Source organism: Petaurus breviceps, unplaced genomic scaffold (genome assembly GCF_028583685.1).
Source record: "Petaurus breviceps papuanus isolate PSGF00001 unplaced genomic scaffold, PetGlider_PUasm1.0 91133, whole genome shotgun sequence".
In the NCBI taxonomy this organism is placed as follows: domain Eukaryota; kingdom Metazoa; phylum Chordata; class Mammalia; order Diprotodontia; family Petauridae; genus Petaurus; species Petaurus breviceps.
The window spans coordinates 65707602-65733498 of record NW_027187419.1 but is presented as its reverse complement, the minus strand read 5'-3'; the positions used below and the strand labels follow the sequence as shown (position 1 = coordinate 65733498).

Genomic DNA, 25897 nt, shown 5'->3' with positions numbered 1-25897 from the left:
AAGGGGGAGAGGAAAAGAGAAGGGAGAGAGAAGGGGAAGGGAGAGAGGAGGGAAGGGAAGAGAGAAGGCAAGAGGAGAGAGAAGGGAGGGGGAGAGAAAAGGCAAGGGGAGAGAGAAGGCAAGGGGAGAGAGAAGGGAGGGGGAGAGAGAAGGGGGCAGAAAGAAGGGGGGAAAGAGAGGGGGAAAGGAAAAGAGAAGGGAGAGGAAAGAAGGGAGAGAGAAGGGGAAGGGAGAGAGAAGGGAAGGGAAGGGGAGACAGAAGGGAAGAGAAAGGAAGAGAAGGGGAGAGAGAAGGGAAGGAAAAATCCCAAATCCTGAGGTTGTTGTTGTTGCTGTTGTTTTGCCACTAAGGCAAATCTTTATCCACTAAGGATGAATTTAAGTTTTGGAAAAAACTCACACAAGGCTGGCTGAATGAAGTGGGTGATGAAGCTGGATGAGATGCTTCTCTAGGGGAAAGCAAGGTTCATATAAACACAGAACGGGAGCAAGAAGGAACCTTAGAGATCACTGAATTTGATCTCATCATTTTACAAATGAGGAAATTGACGACCAGATTGATTCATGTAGCCTGACTGATGCACAGACTTAAGCCATGGAGGAAGGTTCAGGTGAGAATAGCTGCTCCAGAAGTGCTATATACAAGTGGTAAGTCTTTGCCATGAACTGCAGCACCTGTGTACTACACTCCTGCTTACAGGTAACATGGTGCCTGTAAAAGCAATCAGAACACTCAGCTTCTGCCACTTGTTAGCAGCTATCAGTTATACAGTGTGTCCCAAAAAGTCTTAGTGCAGTTTTAAAATAGAACATTTTGGAGCTTTTTAATTGTTTTCTTTTCATCTGACTTTCAACAGGTATTCAAGAACTTTCTTTTCTTTTCTCTAGGAGGACAAGAAAAGGAAACTATTTGACCTTTGAGTTCAAAGGTGTTCCCATTGTTTAGGTACCAAGGTTAGTTCTGAATCAAGTGAAAAAAGAATGTGAATTTTTATTTCATTATTTAATCATAAGTAGTATACAAGATACAATATACATTCAAAAAATGAACAACTGGTCGCTATTAAGTAACAGTCAAATACTGCGTGGTTGGTATAGATAACAGAGGAAAAAGTGGACCATCCAAACTCAGTTGTCAGCCTATTGTTGTTACATCTAATAGCCTTGGCAAAAGTGATTAGAATATATTCTGCAAGGTTGATGATACATTGTGCCAGGTCCCATGTATTACAGATTTTTCTGTCTAAGGTATTAGTTAGATTACTTAAATATTACTAAGGCCCCTTAGATCACTGTTGACTTTTTGTTGTGTTGTTGTTATTAAATTGTTTCAGTCATTCTAATTCTTTGTGACTCCATCCAGGGTTTTCTTGGCAAATATACCAGAGCTGTTTGCCATTTTCTTCTCCAGCTCATTTTACAGATGAGGAAACTGAGGCAAACAGGGTGAAGTGACTTGACCAGGGCCACATAGCTAGTAAGTATCTAAGGCTAGATTTGAACTCAGGAAAATGAGTCTTCCTGCCTCCAGGCCCAGGCTCAACTATAAAATGAGGATAATAATAGTATTTATTTCACAGGGTTTTATTTGTGAGAATAAAATGAGATAATGTTTGTAAAGTGCCTGGCATATCATAGGTTTTTCTCTTTCCCCTGTAAAATGAAGGGGGTTACACATAAAGATCCTTTTACCTTTAAATCTATGACCTTATTTTTTTTCCTATTTTTCTTTAAATTTTGAAGAAAGGTAATCTTTTACTGAAAATAGTTTTCATCATTATAATAACTGGAAAACTGTACGAATATAATTGTAAATAATGAATGCATCTCTTTTAGATTATGCTTTGCTCAATACAGTAGAATATAAACTCCTTGGGGGCAAGAATTGTTTCATTTTTGTCTTTGTATCCCTGGTGCTTAAAACAGTGCCCAGCACATAGCATGATCTTTTTTTGTTTGTTTGTTCTTAATAAATGTTTGTTAAATTAAACCGAAACTTCTGTTTTTTTCTCAAGTACTAAAGACTTTAAACTTCAGCAAACAAATGAAAGCACAATTCCATTAGAATTCTGTGAAGAGCAATTATCCCCTTTGGTTATTATATACCATTTTCTTTCAGTTTCCCCTAAAGACCCATTGTCATGGAGTTCCAAATCTTGTTTTGCTTCTACCTGCTAATCCCATTCCGAAAAATGTTTCTCCTGGTTCTTTAATTTCCCATCAAGTCAAAAAGGTCACCAACTGTTCGAGAACCACAAAGAAACACATGGAGTTTGATCAAGTCACTAAAGGAGTAAGATAGTCACCAACACACTGCCTTGCCCATAAAAGGCACTCAGTAGATATTTGCTAAATAATCAATCCAGTGGGAAGGAGGGCAGCCAATTTAATGGTTATCATATTAAGTGCTAAGAAAAATCATTTAATTGCACTCAGCTGAGTGCATTTAAAGTACCAACAGCAACAACATACTATCAGTAATGTTATCCAGAGTGTCCAACTTGGCAAAAGAAAGCCAATGGATTATAGAAAAATTTTTAAACAAAATTATGCCCTGAACACAAGCGTTTTTTCATTACGAGCTTCTATAACAATATTTATCTATGTAGTTGCTGATGATTGATTTTTTTAATCTTTAAGATGGTTGCATCCTCTGCTCTGCCTGGTTTCAAGTCCCTCCCAGGATAAATTCATCACTTCTAATCTTACCGCCTTGCTGCTAACTCAAGCCTTGATGAATATTACTTCCCTCATCCTACTCTCCCCTCTGATGGGAGGGCTAGAGGGCAGAGTACCAAACCCCTCCCAATGTCTTCCTTTATAGAGGGCAGACAGTCAGATCTATGCATCTGCTACCCTGCCTGGTTTCAATTCTATGGAACAAGATGTCCCTGCACCAAGTACCTCCTGTTGTCTCCTGCACCCCCCCCCCATTCCTTCCTCCTTTTATCTATTTTCTCCCACTTTAGACTGTAACTTCCTGGAGAACAGGGACTCTTTCTCTTTATTAATTGTGTCCCTAGTGTTTTGCACAGTACCTGGCACACAGAAAGTTCCTAATAAAAGGTTATTGGATTGGACTGATCTTAACTCTTAAAAATCTCAAGGTAGCTAGAAAGTGCAAATTTTTTTGTTTGTTTTTGTTTGGGTTTTTTGTTTGTTTTTGCTGTTAAAAAGCATTGCGGTAAAGATAACTCTTCTTCCATTCTGTTTCTAGTACTCAAATTGCTACCAGCTCTTTCAAAGTGCAAAAATAACAATCATGCACTGTTGTGAATGAAGGAGGAAATTTAAGTATTCATTACCTTCACAGCTCAGTATTGGATATCATCCAGCTTCATAGGATTTCAAGATCAAATATTTTAAGCTGGAAGGTTTTAGAAGTCACCTAATCCAACCTCCTCCCTTTACAGATGGGAAAAGTGAGGTCCAGAGGAGGTCACAACACAAGTGGTAATACTAAGCAGAACTATGACTTGAATGCAAATTGACTGTCTCCAAATCCAACATTCCTCTTCCTTTACTATACCAGCTCCCAGGCTACCCAGGTCACTTTGAACCTAGGAGGATCTGAGGAGTTCACATTCCAGACAGGGGTACAGTTACCTTCTTCATCAAACTAACTAACCCTCCAGAAGAATATAAGCTTGGATATTTTACATGAGCAACATGGAAGACAAACTCTCAGTTCTTGGTGCTAAGGAATTTATCACACTTGGGCTATAAGGCCAGAGCACCAATCACCATAGTGGTTACTGTAAGCCTGCTAGGTTGGGATTAAAGTAGCAATGTTCCCAGTTATTGGGCAAATTCACTGCTCTTTTTGTCTGGCACGGCAGGAATGCCCCTAGCTCTGATGCTTGCCAAGTTGTACTGTCACAAGGTAGAAAAGCAGGCTGTGGCAGGTAAAAGCACAGCTTCCTCCACAGGCCTAAAGGAGAATGCCCTCAACCCTGGTGAGCATGTCTCTAAAATGATTTGGTTGTCAGAGCTGCTGGGTCATCACATCTTGTAGAAAATTTTTTTTAAAGCCCCTCTATGGGGGTCTAATGAAGGTGGATGGAGAGGGCCTGACCTCTCTTAAGGAAACAAAAGAGGATAAAAAGTGAGGGAAGGTCCTCTCTTACCACCACCCCCCGCCTATGACCACAAAGTCTAGGCACACACTTTTCAGTTCCAAAACAAACTCCAACAATTTTACACAAATCGGATAAATTTGTTGGGTCTCTCTTCGGATTCCAGGACTGCTGAAATTGGAAATTCTGCTAGAAGAGGATCTGTCAAAGATGATCTAGGTGACAGGCTGCAGGTAAAAACATCATCTATGGAGCCTGAAAAACAGCAAAGGAGGGATGGTTTCACTGTACAGAAACTGAGGACACAGAAACATGTCTTAGAGGTCCTCACATATGACAGTAACTGGAAGCAACAAAAGAAGGACCCAGACTTATTGAAAAACCCAGGAGATAATTTTTTTTAATATTCTGTCCTTTGTGTACAAAGACGACATGTCTGGTCAAGAGAGCACATGCTTGTGATAATTTTTTCAGTGGCGGAGATGAATTTATAATGAATGGCTTAGACACACTGTCACCGGGTTTTGCCTGGTGACCAGAAAGTGTGCCCTTTTTTGAGAGGGGGGGTTGGGACTAGGAGAACCATTCAGAGCTATAGCCCAGAGCAAGAAACTCATTCCCAAAGGTGCTCCCTGAACAATCAGTCCTCAAACCGGGTGAGTGACTTCAAGACTTTGTGCCGGCTTAAGCATCGAATTACATGTTAGTGACTTCTTTGTGATGAGAGACCAGAACTGATTCATTGGTATAAGAAACCTCCAGTGAGCAAACTCCCTCTACCAATGCTGATCACCTTACAATGCACTGAGGCAGCTAGGTGAACACAATGGATAGAGTACTAGGCTTGGAGTCAGGAAGAACTGAGTTCAAATAGAGCCTTGCATTCTTACTAGCTATGTGACCCTGGGCAAATCACTTAACCTCCATTTGCTTCAATTTCCTCATCTGTAAAATGGGGATCATAACAGCATCTAGCTCCCAGGGTTGTTGTTAGGATCTAATGAGATAATTATAAAGTGTTTAGCACGGTGCCTGAACCATCGTAAGCACTTTATAAATGTTAGCTGTTATTATCATTATTATTATTGATATTATGGGCAGCTAGGTGGCACAGTAGATAAAGCACTAGGCTTGGAATCAGGAAGCTTCATCTTCATGAGTTCAAGTCCAGCCTCAGACACTTTGTAGCTGTGTGACCCTGGGCAAGTCGTTTAACCTGTTTGCCTCAGTTTCCTCATCTGTAGAATGAGCCGGAGAAGGAAATGGCAAACCACTTCAGTATCTTTGCCAAGAAAACACCAAATGAGGTCACAAAGAGTTGAAAATGACTGAAATTATTTTATAATACACAAATTATTATTACTTTACCTCTATGTGCCTCAGTTTTCTCAATGGTAAAAAGAGGATCATAATAGCACCGACCTCCCAGATTGTTATGAGGATCATATGAGATAATATTTGTACTGCTTATTTATATTTTACTTATAGTTTTTATATATATTTATATATACATATATAAATCTATTTACATATTTATATATATTTATTATATATAAATATAATATTTATAGTGCCTGGCACATAGTAGGCTCTGTATAAACACTTATTCTCTCCTCATCCTTTATAGTGCAAGATAGTTGCCCAGAGTCACACAGCCAGTAAGTATCAGAAGAAATATTTAGAACCTATTTTCTCCTGACTGTGAGACTTGCTCTCTTCCTCTCCACCTTCTCAGTTACAGTCATAGTTTCTATAAATGATAGCTGTTGGGTCAGGGCAGACTGGAACAGCTCCTCTAGAGTTGTTCCATTTTGGAGTGGCCATGAAGACAGAGTTTCCTCCACTAGCCTCCAGTCTTATCCTGGATATTTGCTCACCATACACTTTTAGGGCAAAAAGGAAGGCTCTATCAAGACCTACAACAGCCCTCTAACAAGACCCTCAACTACCTCTCCTAAGTAGGAAAGGTAAAATACTACTGTGACCAACAAGGCAAAGCGAAGGGAAGGGAAGGGAATACAGTCTACATTTTACAAAAAGAAAAGGGAAGATGGTAAACCTTTCCCAAACCTGTTGTTTTCTGTATCATACTTTTCCCTCCAGCCAATAAGCATTGGTTTTTTTCCAGTGAATTGGTTCCCATTACCCATAACAGTTGCATCTTTATGTAATTTTTAAGATCCCAGAAGGTAAAAAATATAAAATAAAATAAAACTAGGTTTTAAGATTGCTAACATACCTCTGGAAGTAACACTGAATTTCCTATCTGAGAAGCTGCTTCTTCTGATGAGAGGTTCACTCATTTTTTCCAGAAATAACTTTATTGTCTCTTTCTTTTCTGGACTAGTGCTAGACAAATTCAGGATTTTTCCATTAACATTAATGGTGGTATTGCTGAGGCCAAACCAGTAGAAGAAATCAAACAAGGCATCAGCTTTGAATTCATACACAAAATTCAAGTCTTTTTCATTAACCACTTCATTTCCTGGAGGAAAAAACTTCTTGACCACTTCTTGAAAATTAAACTATAAAAAAAGAGAGAAAAATATTTCTTTAACCTCCATAAATATCCACCCAAATGTTGACATGTAAAGATGTCTTTTAAAAAAGTAAAACAATATCATATTATCTCTACTCTCCCATAATTTGGGGTATTTAAAATGTCAATCTTTGTATGTGTCCCCATTTCTTAAGAATGCATTTCTTAAGAATTTGGAAGCCTACAGCCTAGGGATGTTTGCACTAAGCAAAAAACCTTCTCCTAGACCACAATACCATACTAGTAAGATTTAGGGGTTAGGAGACTAGAAGATTAGACTCATGTAGCTGAACCATCTATTGTGTTCCAACTTAAAGCCAGTTTATTCAGCCTTTGTATCGTGTACCATTTTTATTGTTACAATTATTAATCATCAAATGGATTAATAGTAAGTCTACAGTATAGAGGAAAGAGCACCCCTGTAATCAGAAAACCGGGGTGGCGGAGTGTCAAATGTAGCTTCTTAGTCTTACAGTGTATTGAGTTTGATTCTAAGTCAAAAAGTCCTGAGTTCAAATCCAAATTTTTTCTGTGCCTGAGTTTTGCCAACCTAAGATTGAGGATGATAATTCCTTTCTACAAAAAGAAAATTTAAAAACTGGCAAAGTCCTTCAACCTCTGTCAACCTCAGTTTCCTCATCTCTAAAATGGGGAGACTAATAGCAACCACCTTACTAGGTTGTTGTGAGGACTGGAGAAGATAATATATGTAAAGCCCATTGCAAATGTTAACTGCTAATATTATTTTAAAGTCCCTCTCTTCCACTCCTTTGACCTTGGATATGTCACTTGGCCTTTTCTGAGTCTCTACTTCCACATATGTAAAAATATGTTAACAATAACACCTATCCCACCTACCTCACAGTGGTGGTATTGTGAGGGTCAAATGAGATCAATTGTAGAAAGTGCTTAGTAAATGATAAAGTCCTGTGGAAATATCAGTTATCATAATACAGTCAAGTTCTGAAGACGTGATTCTTAATTGGGTGATGCTACTTTCTTGGCTATTCATGACTCTTTGTTTATCAAAATCAGGTGTGTCCTAAAACGGAAAACTGCGTTTTGCTGGAGGAAAGCATATCCCTGAGAATATGTTTTTCCCTGCTTTTATTATAGTGCTTTCCTTAAAACTAAGTCTACTATTCAGTACTAGAATTTATTTTGAAATAGTGACACTAGAGTCACTGTTCAGTGAATTTCACTAAATAGTGAAATAGTGACAGATGTTACTATCCCATCTTCCTTCTGTTCAGCCTTTTAAAAAACTATTTTTTTTAATTCATATTACTTTTCTTCTAAGAAGTATTAACTGCTTAAGATGTCCACATTTCATTTAAGCTCATATGATTTCTATTGGGTAGAAAGGAATTATCACCACCAATCTCAGGTGGCAAAACAGAGATACTGAAAAATTAAAGACCACATAATAAGTTAAGGCCCTAGGACAAGAACCAGGCCTCCTGACAACCTATCCTTTACTGTTTCTACAAGTGGCGTTCTCTCTCTTTCTAATTCTTGTTTTGTCAATTAGTTGTGTCTAACTCTTTGTGATCCCATTTGGGGTCTTCTTGGCAAAGATAATAGAATGATTTGCCATTTCCTTCTCCAGTCCATTTTTACAGATGAGGAAACTGAGGCAATAGGATTAAGTGACTTGCCCAGGGTCACACAGCTATTAAATGTATGAAGCTGGATTTGAACTTAGGTCCTCCTGACTCCAGGCCTGGCACTTTACTGCACAACTGAGCTGTCTCTAATTCTTAGTAGCATTGAATTCAGACAATTCAAAACTTACCTGAAGTCGGTAGCTTTCTCCAATCACTGAGGAAATGACTGTATCCATTCCATGCTCAATCTGTCTTCTGACCTTGGGGTGTCGTGTATTCACAAGAAATGCATATGTCTTTTCTAAAAGTAGGAAGCACAGTTTAGAGATGATTTCTCATCTTTTACATAAACACATTCCTGCACAATCCACCAAGCCATACTTCCCAACGCGTTTGCAGTTGTATGATTTTATGACATACCTCTTGCTCTCACCCCATTCTGAATAACATTGTTAATGTATTTTAATTAAAAATTAATATCCCTTTGGAATTCTACAATACCTTTTGAGACAGACTGGAGTGTCATAAAATGAGGTTTAGAAGGAGAAGATTCTGGGAAGATGGTGGAGTAGGTCAGAAAAATTTTGTCTCTCCAAATTTCCTCCACAGAAAAAGACAGAACCACACCTCAGAGAGAATGTGGAGCAGTGGAAACAAACAAAAGTCAGGGCAAAACAGTTGTTCTCCTACGAAACTTGAGAAGACCCCCATGAAAGACTGGACCAGGTTCAGGCTAAGTGAAGTGCAAACACCTCCAGGCTAATTCTGCCCTGGGGTCAGCTGGGGTTAGGAGACAGCCTCAGCCTTAGAAACTTTCATCTCAGGAACAGTTTCAGGGTCTGACAACTGAGGAGAAGATTCAAGGACCTTCCACTGTTGCGGGACACCAAGCACATATTGTGCTGACCAGATGAGATTCAGGATTTAGCTGCTGCTGCTGTGGGAGAGAATGAGTTAGCATACACCAAGTGAGGGAATAGTACAAGGGCGGGGACCCTGCTGACTATCGGGACTGACTATCCTGACCCTGTGAGGAGCAAAGTCCCTTGGTTTCAGTCCCAGGGGAGAGAGAACAGCTGTAGGTGGCAGCCACTAGAGCGACCAGAGGGAGCAAAGTCATTTGTAGGACAGTGTGTCTGGGGGTCCTACCATTGGTTTAGGAGTGGAGAAGATAGCCCAAGGTTGAGCCCCAGGAAAGACCTCAGAAAATAACAGTAAGAAAGACCTGAGGCTTGAGACATCACTCCTATACCTTGGGATTAGAACTTGATTATACTGATAGCTGCTAAAAACAAAAATAAATAAATGAGTAAACAAAGGAGAAGGAACCCAACCATAGGTAGCTACTGTGGGGATAGAGAAGATCTGGGTTCATATTCAGAGGAAGATAAGGAGCTAAAAAAGTCACTCCTTTTTCAATGAGAAACATCAAATGATCCCAAGCACAAAAAGAGTTCTTAGAAGAACTTAAAAAGGACTTTAAAAATCAAATAAGAGAGATCAAGGAAAAATTAGGAAAAAATAAGAGCAATCTAAAAAATTTATGAAAAGAAAGTCAACCAACTTGAAATAGAGAATCAAAAACTTATACAGAGAATAATAGAGAATCAAAACCTTGCAAACTTGAATGGGACAAAGAGAAGCTAATTACATTCTAAGACACCAAGAAATAATAAAACAAAAGAAAAGAATGAAAAAATAGAAGAGAATGTGAAACATCAGAAAAACAACTGATATGGAGAACAGATGGAGAAATAATATAAAGATAGTCAGACTACTTGAAAATTATGATTAAAGAAAAGAATCTTGATACAATATTACAAGAAAATGTCAAGGAAAATTACCCTGAAGTTCTAGAACAAGAAGGCAAAGCAAAAATAGAAAAAAATAGAAAAAATCCACCAATCACCACCTGAAAGACATCCCAGGAGGAAAGCTAATGGGGACATATCATAGCTAAGTTTCAAAGCTCCCAGGTTAGGAAGAAAATATTGGAAACAACAAGAAAAAAACAATTTAAATATCATGGAGCTATAGTAAGGATTACACAAGACATAGCAGCTACTACATTGAAGGATTGCTGGTCTTAGAATACTGTATTCATATGGCAAAAGACATCTAGTTGTGAGCAAGGGTAAATTACCCAGCAAAATTAAGTATAATCCTGAATGAAAAAAAAAATGGATGGACATTTAATGAACTGAAAGATTTTCAGGTATTTATGACAAAAAGAGCAAAACTTAAGGGAAAATTCGACATATAACATCCAGGAGAAAAATAAGGCAAACATTAAAAACCAATTACAAAGTTCTCAAGGTCAAATTGTTTACTTCTTATACATGAAAATAATATCAGTTCTTTTATGACTATCATTATTTGGGTAGTCTGTAAGAAAGTCTTGAGCTGAACTGAGTATTATGGTGATACTAAAAAAAATAAAACTGTACAGGAAGAGATAAAAAGAAGTAATTATCTCAAACAAATGAGGCATAAAAGAAAAACTGATACAAAGAAGAAGCTAGTAGGGGGGAGAGTGGGTAGTACTAAAACCTTACTCTCATTGAGGGAAGAACATGTATCTCTACAAGAGTATAAAAAGTCTTCTAAACTCAGAAAGAAATAAGAGGGCAAGGGGACAGGTTGAAGGGAGAGGCTAAGGGAGGGACTCTTGAAGGGGTGGATAGCTTAAGGAATAGGAGGGCAAGGTATACAATAGAAGTAAAGCAGAGGAGGGATAGAAATAGAGTAAGAAGGAGAATGAGGAAAAATAGGAAGGAAGAAAATATACAACAAGTAATTATAGGTTAAAATGGAATGGGATGAATTTACCCATAAAATGGAAACTGATAGCTGTTTAAAAATTTTAATTCAACAATATGTTACTTTCAGGAAATGCAATAAAAATGAGAGATACACACAAAAATAAAATAAAAGTCAGGAGTAGAATTTATTATGTAAAAAAGCAGAAAGACAAAGTTAAAGATAGAATAGATTTAATCAAAAGAGAAAAATAGAGAAACTACACTGTATCAACAATATTATCCAATATTGTTTTAGACCATTTAAAATAACTAGATACTATAAAATAGCTGAGAGTATACCTGCCAAAACAGACACAAGAACTATATGAACATAAACATAAAATACTTTTATTCAAATGAAGTCAGATCTAAATAGTTGAAGTAATATTTATTGTTTATGGCTAGGTAAAGCCAACATTATTTTTAAAATGACAATTTTACCTAATTAATCCATCTATGTAATGCCATCCCAATTAAATTGCTAAAAAATTATTTTACTAAGTCAGAAAAAATAATAACAAAATTCATTTGGAAGAACAAAAAGTCAAGAGCTTCAAAGAAACCAGGCGACAAGATGTAAAGGAAGCAGTAGTATTAGATCTTTGAAAGCATTGTTGAAGTATAAATGGATAATTTTGATTATTTTAAATTAAATTTTTTTTGTATAAATAAAACCCATGCAGCCAAGAAGAGAAGGAATGCAACAAATTGGGGAGAAACTTTCACAGACAATCTCTCAGGTAGGATTGATTGGGCTGGCATATTGCTGTGGTGTAGGAAATTATGAGCTGGTTGATTTAGAAAAACATGAAAAGAATTGGACTTATGAAGGAAGATGCTATCCACCTTTAGAGAAACAGATGACAAGTGTAAATAAGTATAGTATGATCAAATATATATTTTTATGTGTGTATGAGTGTTTATGTATATATTATATATGTATGTTTATAGATATCTATGTATATATGTGTATATAAATACATATTATATATATACACATAAATATGGGCTTGATTGTAGCATTCTTTGGGGGGTGGAAAGGAAGGAGAAAAAATGAAGCAAAAAGTGCACAGCAGAGAACAAAAGAAAACCTACAAGGAAGCAATGAAAAGGTGGGCAGCTTTGAAAACAATGTGTAATAGTTATTATATAGGTTTTATTGAAATGGAAATGTATTCTTTTATAGTGAATCCTCTCTTTTGTTCTACTGTGTACATGGCAATTTTTTTCTCATTTTGTATTTAAGTTTAAAAGAAAAAAAAGAAAATGAGGTTTAGAAATCACTATTTTAAAGGCTGAAGTCTATGGTCTCAGTTAAGAATTTGTTGCTGAATCTTGTACTTGGGAGGCAACATAATCAAGGAAAGACTGAATCTCTTCTCTATTTCATGTTATTTAGCAAGTATTTTTAAGCATCTACTATGTAGCAGATGCTGTAGTAAGTACTAAGGGCCCAAAGGAAAAAAAAGTGAAAAATTCCCTGCCCTCAAGGAGCTTACTACGTTTTACTGAGACATTAAGGTTTTAAAATAAGGAATTTAGGAAAGTCTTCATTTTATAACCTTGGTGTTTCTTGAAAAAAGTTCTCTCTCCTAATCTCTCACATGGATAAAGAAGTCCCAAGTGGACACAGAATTAGTTAAGAGCCCAAACCCCTCCAACAGCATATCCCTCGAGCCTTTAGACTTCTGTCCTTTTTGAATGAAAATGCTTACTCCAAGTCCAAATTCAAACCATCAGAATATTTTTTTAAGAATGAAATTTAGAGTATATTTTAAAGAGGAAAAACATAGTCCTCATATCATCTGATATATAAAGCATACATAGACCTTAGCAGTCCTGGAAATTGTTGTTTCTGTTTGGGGTCAGAATTCTTGGGCCAGGTATACCCATTTGAAGTACTCCAAGTTTTTCAATGAATCTGATTGATTAATAGCCAATAAATTTGAATGACTGAAAGCCAGAGACCTCTTGCTCTCTCACAGGGCAGCATCTGCCTCCTTTGCCTTGACCACTCAGCTAAGCTGCCTAGGTGTACACAAAGCTGTGTCAGCCATTAAGGGCTTTCTCATAGCACATTAATTTCCTACAGCAACCCCTAAAAAAGCCCAGCAAGCTCATTCAACACCCTGATTTCTAAATCTCCTCTAACAAGATTTCACACAGCTCTGCATTTTTGACAGGTCCTATGTGTCTCTGCCCGTACTTCCAGTGCTGATGCTAACGTGGCAAAGGCCTTCTATTTGTTCTTTAGTTTCCTCCTGAGAGAGTTAGGCAGGGGGTGGACTTGATATATATGTGAATTACAGCTCGACAGAAATCTCTGGCTTTCTGGTCATCATCAAGCCAAACAGCCTTAGCAACTAAGCTCTGCTAACAGGAATTGCTCCTTATAGAGGGTTCTGTTCCCTGCCTCTGATGTCTCTCCAGCAGAGAAAGCATTAGAGTGGTGAATTATGAAATGGAGAGAGAGTTTCAAGAATCTCAATGAGAATGAATGTTTTATGGGTTTTATTTAGAAGTGATACATCATCCCTTTCCACCTTGCACCAAATGTAAAACGGTGATCTGAAAGCAAGTATAAGGTCTTGAGACTGCCCACCTTGGAATTTTGAACAAGGAAGTACTAGGCTCAAAGTCACAGGCCCTGATTTTGGATCCTATTATTAGGATCTTATTATTAGCTAAGTGATTTGGGGCAAGTCACTTAACCTTGGACAGCTAGGTGATGCAAGGGATAGAGTGCCAGGCCAGGAGTCAGGATGACCTGAGTTCAAATCCACCCTCAGACACTTACTAGCTGTGTGACCCTTAATCCTGTTTGTCTCAGTTTCCTCATTTGTAAAATGAACTGAAGAATGAAATGGCAAAACAGTATCTTTGCCAAGAAAACCCCAAATAGTGTCACACATATGCCTAATTGACTAAATAACAACACTTAACCTCTCTGGGCCTTAGTTTCCTCAACTGTAAAATTACAAGGACAGTTTAAACTCTTGATTCCCTTCCAAATCTTGAGTTTTGGTCCTATGTTATACTTACACCAAGAGACTCTGGAGAAATAGCAATTGAAGAAGAAAAATCAGAAAGATTTTCATATTAGAATTCTAATTAAGTTGGTTGTCAACTAATTCATCAACAATGGCAATATATAGAATGGTTTAAAAAACAAATCTGAAAACCACAGCACAGAACCTATCAAAACCCCCACTGCTCATTCTTGTTCTCTGTCATCTTTTCTTTACCAATTGAGTCCATTTTCCCTTTGCAAAACATAGGATTTGGTTTTTAGTTTTCAGTTAGTCATGTCTGACTCTTCATGACCCCATTTGGGATTTTCCTGGCAAAAATACTGGAGTGATTTGTCATTTCCTTCTCCAGCTCATTTTCCAGATGAGGAAACTGAGGCAAACAGGGTGAAGTGACTTGCCCAAGGTCACATAGCCAGTAAGTGTCTGAGGCTGGATTTAAATTAAACTAAAGTCCTCCTGACTCCTGGGTCATCACTATTTATTACATCATATAGCTGTCCCAGATAGGATAAAAGAGGAGGGTAGAAAAAGAGACAAAGGGTCCCTGATTTGGAACACTTTAGAGTGCTTTGCTCCTAATTGTTTTACCTTCAAATGGCCCCTTCTGCTCTCCTCTGAGGCCTTTCCCCTCCTTATGACCATAACAGATCCTAACTCCCTGGCCCCTGCCTTGGGATTTCTGGGCAACTCTGTAAACCATAAATGTGCCAATTTGAAGTTTGTGTCAAGCCCCAATTCTCCTGCCTGACCAACCATGTTCTGCTGTGGCCAGTGGCCCCGAATGATAGGACCCAAGTTAGGAATAAAGCATAGAAAATGAAAGCATCATGGTCTATTTCACCAGCCCACCTTTTGAGCAGTCTCCTTCCGTTCGGGCGTTAATAAAGAACAGCATTGGTCTGCTCAATATCGTTTCCCGGTAGTCTTTGTAATCACAATAGTTGGTCAGTTCCACATACCTATTAAAAAAAAAAAGAAAAGGCACAAATCATTTAAAATGAAACACTTCTTGTCATCTGACATTGAATGAAAGGCAGGGACGAGTAACTCAGCCTAACTTGAAAGTGCTGAATATAAGTCAAGAAATTTAATTAGGGAAAATCAACTTTTCATACTTTTACTTTTGCCTCCTTCACCCCTGGAAAAAAAATTAAAACTGAAAATTTACTGTTATTCCTAATAAAGGTGTCACAGTCTAAGAAATAGAAATATTGCTTCAGGATTTTAAAAGTTCATTGGATCCTAGAATCCTGGAGCTGGAAAAGACCTTGATGTTTTCATCTTTCTTTATAGCCCCAAAGCTGGCGCATTGAAACAGCTTAGTAAATGCTTGTTTAATGACTGACTGACCTCTGAGATCATCTCTTCCACTGCTGGGATCCTCCTACCAAATACTGGAATCCTTCTACGATATCCCCAACATGTAGTCCTCCAGACTTACAGAGAGGGGAAAAACTAGCCATTTTATTTTCAGCCAGCTCTCATTTTTAGGCTATCCTTCCTTATGCTGGAGTCAAATATCTGTATCTCTGTAACTTCCACCAATTAATACTCCACTCAGCTGCCAAAGTGATGAGCGTAAGGCTAGAGTTGACTATGTTACCCCCTACTCAATAAACTCCTGTGACTCACTATTTCTTTCAGGATCAAATATTAGCTTTTAAAGCTCTTCAGAACTTGGTTCCTTCGTACCTGTCTGGTCTTTTTGCACATAACTTCCTTCCATCCACTCTAATAATCCAGCATCTATCTCCTTGTTCCCCAAACAAGGTAACTCCAACTCCCTGGAGGGTTACCTCTAGCTGTTCTGATGTACTCTGGAGCTCCATGGCTGTGGAGGAGAAAGTAAGGCTGGTGACCTTGCTCAGCCCTCCCTCACTTAAATCCAATGCACTTTCAAGTCACCTTCCTGATGCCATGGTCCTCTGGGAGAATGAACCACACACAACAACTCCAACTCCTTACACCTACTAATTGGTCCCTCCCCACATGGAAAGGGTAATGTCCTCCCTTCTCACCTCAACCTCCTAAATTCCCTGAATCCTTTTTTTTTTTTTTATAGCAATCAGGGTTAAGTAACTTGCTGAGGGTTACACGGCCAGTTATTATTTCTGGGTGTGGTGCTGAGTATCTGAGCCCGGATTTGATCCAGGTCATCCTGACACTGGAGCCGGTGCTCTTACTCGCTGAGCCACCTGGCCGCCCCTAAGTAATCGGGGTTAAGTAACTTGCTCAAGGTTACATGGCCAGGTGTTTCTGGGTGGATGCTAAGTGTCTGAGCCCGGGATTTGATCTCCAGGTCTTCTCAACACTGGAGCCGGTGCTCTTACTCACTGTGCTACCTGACCGCCCCCCTGAATCCTTTTAAGACAGATGAAATCCCACCTTCTGCAAAAGGCCTTTTCTTGGTATGGTCCTTCCCCCCTTACCTAGCCCCCTTTCTGCCTTCTTTTGGAGATGACCTCCCATTTACACTGTATATCTGTCTCCCCCCACCCCCAATTAGAATGTAAGCACCTTGAGGGCAAGGGACTAAGTTTCTGCATTTCTTTGTATTTCCCAGGATTTAGCACAGTGTCTGGCACATAGGAAGCCCTGAATAAATGCTTGTGGACTGACATGACTCTCCTAGTTCTGCCTTCTGGCTATATAGAGAATAAGTCTCTGTCAGTGATGGGGAACTTCAGGCCTCAGGCCACAAGTGGATTTTTATGTCCTTCAGGATGAAGCATACTTACCTAAAAGAACACAAAATGGTTGGCAGCAACTATAGATCTACAGCTGAGTAAAATGGTTGCAATTTTTCAGAAATTTTGAGTAATAACCCCTTTTTATTTTCCTTGACCTACAACAGAAGGCTTGTGATACAATTACACCCAGTTCAATGAATACAGTTACATTCAGTTCTACTGTTCAAACTGAGCATTATGCAACATGAGGGTCCTGCTGTGAATCAACATTTTGACATATGACTAGAAGACACTTGCTCTGAGGATCACAGGGCTGGAGCCGAATACCAAGTTCTCTGCTTTAAAACAAACAAATTCATTTTTGTTGTTCAGTTGTTTTCCAGTCGTGTCTGGCTCTTTGTGACCCCATTTGGGGTTTTCTTTAACTAAGATACTAGAGTGGCTTTCCATTTCCTTCTCTAGCTCATTTTACAGATGAGGAAACTGAGGCAAATGGGGTTAAGTGACTTGCCTAAGATCACACAGCTAATGAGAGTCTGAAGCTAAATTTAAATTCATGAAGATGAGTCTTCCTGACTCTAGGCCCTGTGCTCTATCCACTGAGCTATCTAGCTGCCCTTAAAAAAATTCATTAAATTATGTTTATATCATATTTAATTTTTTCATAAATTAGCAGAAACATAACAGATTTTAAGAGGAATTAAACTGTATTTGCTTCACATTTTTTTAAAAAGAGTTTTGCATAAATATAAAGAATATGTAATAGTAAAGAATCCTTTCAGATAGGAGTTGGGCAAGATAGCCCCTAAATCTCCATGCAAATCTCAAATTCCGTATAATTCTGTGATTAATATCTTCTGTTTGCTTGGTTTGTTTTGCTTTTAACCCATGCAGCATGAGGAAAAGTCTGATGTGTTTGGTCCACATAATTTCCACCATTTAGAACAGTTTGCTACCTGATAGAGTCTTCTCAATATAACTTCTAATGAAAAAAAATAGTTAATAGCTAGCTACAAATAGTATTTTAAGATTCATAGAATGCTTTTTATATATATATATATACATATATATATATATATATATATATAATTTCATTTTATCCTCACAATAGTCCCGTAAAGTAAGTACTTTTTATAGAAGACAAAACAGAGGCTGAGGTTAAGTGACTTTCCCAAGGTCCTACAAGTTAGTATATGTGTGAAGAAGGATTTAAACTTAGATCTTCCTGACTCAAATGGTTCATTGCACCAGTGAGCTGCCTTAAAAAAAATACTTTTTCTGTTCTACATGACAACCCTTCAAGTATTTAAAGGCAATTATCCTCAGATTCTCAAGCTAAATGTTCCTAGTCCCTTTAGCTAGTCCTCAAATGACATCATTTATAGACTCTTCTCTCCTGGTGCATACCAGAACTCATAAGATTTAAGCCAGAGCTGGAAGGGACTTTCAAGGCCATCTGGTTCAGCCCCTTCATTTTAAATATGAAGAAACTGAAGCACAGAGAGGTTAAATGATGTGTGCAAAGTCAAAGTCAACATCGCTCTAAATATGACACACCTGAATCGAACGCTTTACTCCACACAGACAAGATAAATACTCCAATGCAAAATACAGTAGATCATTCAATCAGTCGATTAACAAGCATTTATTCAACACCCATGATGCACCTTGCACTGTACTAGGCACTGGGGATACAAGGAAAAATATGAAAGTCTCTCATCTATTATCTTTATATTTCAGCATGGGTAGAATAAGTACAAGTTTAATTGGAGGAAGGGGAAGCAGTAACAGCTGAGGGGGGAGGGGGAACAGCATCAGGAAATGCTTCATGAAGGATCTGGGGCTACAGCTGAACATTGAGGAAAACCAGGGATTGTAAGCATTGGAGGTGAGAGGGAATGCATTCCAGGCACAAGGGCAGAGACAGGAGACAGAACGCTGCTCAATAGGAACAGCAAGGCCAGTTCAGCTGGACCACAGAGTATATGAATAAGGCTAGATATACAGATTGGGATGAGGATGTGAAGGCCTTTAAATGCTAATCCTAAGAGTTAACACTGGATCCTAAAGGTCATAGGAGGCCACTGGAGTTCACTGAAGTGAGTGTCATAGTCCAAGTGGTAGACTAGTGAAAAAATGATCAGGTGGCACAGGACCTAGAGTCAGGAAGATCTGAATTCAAAGCTAGCCTCAGACACATACTAGCTGTATGATCCTAGACAAATCATTTAACCTCTGTCTGCCTGCCTCAGTTTTCTCAACTCCAAGATGGGGATAATAGCACCTGCCTCCCAGGATTGTGAGGATCAAATGAGGTAGGTTTTTTTTTTTTGCTTTTATTTTTTTGCTTTTTGGGGGGGGGAGGGCAGAGCAATTGGGGTTAAGTGACTTGCCCAAGGTCACACGGCTAGTAAGTGTTAAGCGTCTGAGGCTGGATTTGAACTCAGGTCCTCCTAACTCCAGGGCTGGTGCTTTATTCACTGTGCCACCTAGCTGCCCCCCAAATGAGACAGTATTTGTAAAGTGTTTAGCAGAGTGCCAGGCACAGAATGGGTGCTGAACCATGCTTCTTCCTTGATCTGGGCACCATATGCAGCCTAAGATTGGATTCACTTTCCCAGCAGCCCTTTGGGTCATTTAAGTCCATAATCAACTAAAACCTATAAATAGTTTTTGTGATAGTGGTGATGGTGGTTTGGGGGGAGGAGAGCCTATGGATGTGAGAGATTTGGAAGGGTATAAGCATGAGCGTGGGGGACGGGAGGGTGCCTATGTGTGTATGTGCACATGTATGCATGCATGCTTCACATAAAGCGCTTATTAATCCAGAGGGCTACCCATCTTGTTTTGTACAACTGAGTTTTAACCTAGATATAGACGTATCCCCTTTGCATATAATTTTGTTCATTTCAGCCCATTATATCAACCTGTTAAGTGCTTATGAAATCTTGATTCTTGTTTAAAAAAAATGGGCTGTTATAGGGATGGAAAAGAAGTATGGTTACAGCCATTCCCATGAGCCCAATTCTTCCCTCTGTCTAAATTCGGAGGAGCCGGGGTGAGGATTGACTCAAGTTAGTGAGGGAGAATTTAAGGGTGCCAAGGGAGTAGGGTAGCTATTAGGTTACAGAGAAAGGTGATGGGCATGAAACCAGCATTGGCATAAAAGTGCCAAAGAATCCAGCTACCTAGAGAAAGAGTACTGAGATGTGGGAGCTCTGGACGAGAACAGGCTAGGGTTGGAGCTGCCATTTATCTAGGATCACCTCGTATAGTGTCATAAAGATTCACATGATGGGACAGCTAGGTGGCGCAGTGAATAGAGCACCAGCCCTGGAGTCAGGAGGACCTGAGTTCAAATGTGGTCTCAGACACTTGACATGCTTACTAGCTATGTGACCTTGGGCATGTCACTTAACTGTAATTGCCTTGCCTTCCCCCCTCCAAAAAAAATTAAATTAAAAAAATAAAAAACAAAGATTCACATGGAGTGCTTGCTCTAGTACCTAGGAAAGTATATATTAGATCAACACTTCTTAAACTGTGGGTCATGACCCCATAAGGGGTTGAAAAAAAACTGGCAATAGTAAAAGGTTTCTGAATGCACAATGAATAAAAATGAATTAAAAATCAAATGTGTAATGAATCCGAGGTGTTTCCAGAAACACTTCCCCAAAACTTCACTGTGGTTCCAAACACAAGGTATGTTCACTTTGCACTGTGTGTGCCCTCAGGCCATGACAAAGCCAATGAATGATGCCCAAATGTGGAAATGAGTCCCGAATGGAAAAAGTTTCAGAAGTCCTGGACGAGAGTATAGCAAGCAAAGATAGCAGAAGCAAATATCATCTGAAATAAGTAAAGCTTGCTTCCCACTCCATTCTAGAAAAAAAAAAGAGTGTCTGGGAAAAGCTGGGGGCAGCTAGGTAGCCCAATGGATAGAGTGCTGGACTTAGAGTCAGGAAGACTCATCTTTCTGAGTTCAAATCTAGACTCAGACACTTACTGTGTGACCCTGGGCAAGTCACTTGCCCCTATCTGCCTCAGTTTCCTCATCTATAAAATGAGCTAGAGAAGAAAATGGCAAGCCACTCCAGGATTTCTGCCAAGAAAACCCTAGATAGGGTCACAAAGAGTCAACATGATCGAAATGACTCAACAATGACAAGGACCACTGGGAAATTGAACATTTCTGTTATCTATTTTATAGGCATAGGAGCTGCCTTGACTACCACCAATACTTTCATCCATGGTTATATCTGTGATCTCATCAACCCACCCAAGCTGTTTATCCTGTGGGACTCTTGTCCACAACCTCCCATAAAACCAACGCCACCACACGAGAACTTTGCTAAGCAAACCCCACTGAAACTCCTCAGGCCATCTGCTGAAATCAATGGGCCCTTGCTCTCCCACTGTGCCCTACTTCCTATGGGTTTCAGTATTCCTACTCAGAGGGTTCCCTTCCAACTGCATCAGTTCTATTCCAATGGAATAAACTGCCCCCCTTAATCCTGGTATTTTCATCATGCTTTCATGAAACCAATGAATGACATTAAACAAGGTATATCTGTGTTTGTGATAGCTTTTCTGTCATCTTTAAATTAGATAACCATGCCATTTGATTTCACTCATCAAACCAGTACAGTACCAATTCTGAAATATACATCAACTCATCATTTCTTCAACTCTCTAGATCAAAACATTCTTCCCTAACCAAACCCCGCCCCAACCCCAGCTACATGTGCTGTTTTCCCATATTGTAATTAAAATACTTTGAAGATAGGGATTATCTCCCTTTTTATATTTGTATTCTCAACACTTAGACACACAGTTAAGACTTACTAGAGGCATATTCATTCATTCATTCACTAATCCAAGTCATTGATAAAAATATTGAACAGGAGAGGGCCAAAAATGGACTCCTTATACAACAATTATCATTTATATAGCTTTAAGGTTTGCAAAGTACTTTATATATATTATCTCTTTTACAAACCTGTTAGGTAGGGTGCTATTATTATCAACATTTTTTACAGATGAGGAAACTGAGGCTGAAAGAGGTTAAATGACTTGCCTAGAGTCACACAGATAGTAAGGATGCAGAATTCACACTCAGGTCTTCCTAACTCTAGGCACTATACCACCTAGCTCCCTCTATAGCCTATATAAAAGTCTATAACTTTTATTCTGGACATGATTCACTAAATAAACCATAACTACATGGAACCAAACAGACTGTTCCCCTACACATTCATGGGCATGGTTGGCCCACATGCATCCCAGCCCACTGAGGAAGTTCCCCATATGGCTGATCCAACTGTAGTGCATATGGCTACACGGTTCAGGCTGGTTATGGCCAACAACGCTGACTCTCCTTGGCCGTGATGCAGCCAGTTTGTTCCCCACATGTAAATATGGGCAGAAAAAACTTGGAATGATTTGTCTCTTGCTGGCTGCCTTTATAGGGTTTGACATGAAAATCATAGCCTTCGGCTCTTCTTTGAAGAGATGTTCCCTCTATGTGGGGAGCCTGTAGTTCATAGGTCACACAGCTCTCAGGGACTGCTATGAGACAGGCCTATGGGTCAATGGAGATGAGAAAAATCAACCCCCATGTCAGAACAAGGTTGACCCTGCTACTGTATTTTCCAGTTTGGTTTAAAAAATCCCTTTTGTTCGTCAGAATTCTATTCCATTAATACATTTTTCTTGATTTTTATAATATTTGGTATGCATTTAAACTTGACCCTTAGCTATCCTTAAACAACCCCTGACTTCCACTCTATCAGACCTTTGAAATAAAGAAATCTCTAACTTACAAAGCTCCTATATTCCCAAAAGTCTGTTTGTAAATTGGTTTGTTGAAACTTAGAATGCATTTTTCCCAACGTCATGCATAAATGGTTAGATTCTCAGGCCTCATGAACCTATGATACACTTCAAGCACCTGATACTGTATATATGGAGTTTCTTCCCCCCATCTGTAATTTTCACAATTGCCCCCTCCTAACCGTGGGGACTCAGAAAAGGAAGACCCCCTGTAATGAGAACACAGCTTAGAAGAAAAAGATAAAATTGAACCTACTCTGCTGAATAAAACATGGTAAATCTCAATGAAGAAATTATCAGAAGCTGGGAGAATATCCATTTCCCTCTAGTATTTTATGGGATGCTTCTTAATCAGAATTTATTTTAATGTGTACCAAGATGTGCCTCTCCTATTTGGGGGCTCAATTCAATGGAAAATAGAATTTCATCTCTTTTCTGACATGGCTGAGAGGGAATGGAATATTCTCATTAATCAAATAGTCTGGTTAATAGAGAGTATTTTTCAAAGAATGCAAATACAAATGATCTTCCTTGGATGATTCAGAAAACATTTCAGTGTCTTTCAGGGCCTGAGTGAAAATATCCTTGTTATTGGGCCCATTGATAGAAAATTCTAATTAATAAAACATTGGATCACAGTTTACTGAAAGTAGTTTGCATAATCCCTACTAAACAGATACCCCACCTAAATACCAATCAAATTCAACAAAAATCTCTTTAGTACAAAGGTTTCTGAACCCTACACAAAGGCACAATTTTCAGCACAATAAAATGGCAGTGAAACAAAAGAATGTAAGCAGGCCCTTAGAGTTCATTTTAATGAAATTTGACCTTTAAGAAAAAAGTCATTAATGAAGACCAGAAGAACAAAGAGCTAAGTCCTGTAGCAATCTAGGCTTCCTGCATTTATATGCTTTAGGTTATTTTAGATGTGAATTGATTGACTACATTATGGACTAATTCTTTAATCTTTAATCAGTGAATATTTTTGAATTAAGAATGCAAATATTGCTTCTGTGTATTTCATATTTATTATATTTGCTGATGCTATCATTAGTGATCAAAGCAAAGGGCTAAAGATGAGAAGGATCCATTAAAATGTCTCTTCTTAAGCAGCTCTTAACTTGGTCCAAAAGTACTTTGGGGCTATAATTTTCTATGCTTGGCTTAAGTCCAAAGACAAAAACAAGAAACATTTGTCAAACTCCTACTATGTGCCACTCATTGTATTAGGTACTAGTTTCCTCAACTGTAAAATAAGCTGGAGAAGGAAATGGCAAACCACTCCAGTATCTTTGCCAAGAAAACCACAAAGGGGATCATGGAGAGTCAGACATGACTGAAATAAATGAACAAAAAAAGATTCTATAATATATTTCTCTCTCTCAAATTTTAGAGAAAAATTCACAGTTTTTATTAAAACCTGACTTCAATGAATCTGTGATTTCATTAATGTGGGTAATAATATTCAATGGTACAGATTATAACCAATCAATCAAGAAGTATTTATTAAGAACTTACAAGGTATCAGGCACTGTGTTAGGCACTGAAGATTCAAAGAAAAAGCAAAAATAGTCCCTAACCTCATGAAGCTTATATTCTAATGGGAGAGAAAACAAATACATAAATAAGCAAATAAAAGATACTTACCAAGTAGATGGAAGGAAACTTTAGAGAAGTCAGCAGTAGCCTAGGGTCCAGGAAAGTTCTGCTAGAGAAACCTTGAGGGAAGTCAAGGTTTCTAAGATAAGCAAGGAAGGAGAAATCGAGGTATGGGGGCTAGCCAATTTGGAGACAAAAGGAGATGGGGCATCATTGGAGAGGAATAGCAAGCAGACCAGTCTGATTGGATCACAGAGTGAGTGGCAGGAAATAATGTGCTAAAATACTAGAAACATATAAAGGATGCAGGTTGTAAAGAGCTTTAAACGTCAAATAGAGAAATTTATATTTGATCCTGAAAGTAAAAGGAGCTTTTGGAGTTATTTGAATAGAGGGCATGATCAGACCTATATTTTAAGAAAATTACTTTGAGGATGAAGTGAAGTAAGCAGAAACATGAGACAGGAAGTCCAACTAGGAGGCCATAGTTCAGGTGATAGGTCATCTAAGAGGGCCTGATCTAAGTTAGTGGCTATGTGAGTGAAGTAAAGGAGACAGATGGGGAAAATGTCCTAGAGTTAGAAATGTCAAGGTTTGGAAAATGATGGGTGTATGGGGTGAGTGAGAGTGAGGAGTTGAGGATAACATAAAGGTAGTGATGCTGAGTGATTGGAAAGATGGTGGTACTCTCAACAGCAAGAGGGAATTTTGAAGAGGGGAGTGTTTTGGGGAAAAGACAAGTTTTGTTTTTGACTGTTGAGTTTGAGATCCTTATGGGATATCAAGTTCTAAGCTTTCAATAAGGACGTGCAAATGCAGGACCAGTACTATGGAGAGAAACTAGGGCTGGATAAATAGAGAAATCTATGAACTGTAATCATAGAGATGATAATTGAATCCATGGAAGCTGATGAGGTAACCAAGTGAGAAAGTATGCAGGTTTGGGGAACCTGTGGCCTCAATGCCACATGTAACTTTCTAGGTCCTTGGGTATGGCTTTTTGACTGAGTCCAAGTTTTACAGAACAAATCATTTTATTAAGGGGATTTGTTCTGTGATGTTTGGATTCAGTCAAAGGGCTGCACTTGAGGACCTAGAGGGCCACATGTGACCTTGAGGCCGCAGGCTCCCCACTCCTGATATAGAGTGATGAGGGCCCAGGAGAGAACCTTAGGGATAAGCCACAGTTTCTAGGTGTACCATGAAGATCCAGAGAAGGAGCCATTAGACAAATAGGAGAATTAAGAGAGAAGAGAGTCATGAAAACCTAGAAAGGAGAAAAAATACAGGAGGAAAAGGTAGTCAGCTCTATCAAATGCTATAGGAGCCAGAGAAACATGAAAATTGAGAAATGGCCATTAGATATGGAATTAAGAGATTACAGATCACTTTGGAGAGGGCAGTTTCAGTTGAATGATGAGATCAGAAGCCAGATTTCAGGGTAGTTTAGAAGCAAGGAAGTTGGGGCAGGGAGAACAGATCATTTTTCCAAGGAATTTAGTAGGAAAGAGGAGGAGAAAAGGGATGGTCAGGGCGGCCAGGTGGCTCAGCGAGTAAGAGCACTGGCTCCAGTGTCGGGATGACCTGGATCAAATCTGGGCTCAGATACTCAGCACCACACCCAGAAATAACTGGCCGTGTAACCTTGAGCAAGTTACTTAACCCCAATTGAGAAAGAAAGAAAGAAAGAAAGAAAGAAAGAAAGAAAGAAAGAAAGA

The 25897-nt window shown here is 38.8% G+C and overlaps 1 protein-coding gene across 1 annotated transcript in view; it reads right to left on the bottom strand.

Annotated features, from left to right (window-relative positions):
• Positions 1-988: 988 nt before the first annotated feature.
• MEDAG (mesenteric estrogen dependent adipogenesis) overlaps positions 989-25897 on the bottom strand; it is a 36915-nt gene continuing 12006 nt past the window's right edge. The window contains exons 2-5 of the mRNA XM_069080491.1: positions 14905-15014; positions 8411-8523; positions 6316-6601; positions 989-4331 (exon numbers count right to left, since the gene is read on the bottom strand). Coding sequence (XP_068936592.1) covers positions 4198-4331; positions 6316-6601; positions 8411-8523; positions 14905-15014 — 643 coding nt within the window. The 3' untranslated portion in view covers positions 989-4197. The remainder of the gene's footprint in view (positions 4332-6315; positions 6602-8410; positions 8524-14904; positions 15015-25897) is intronic.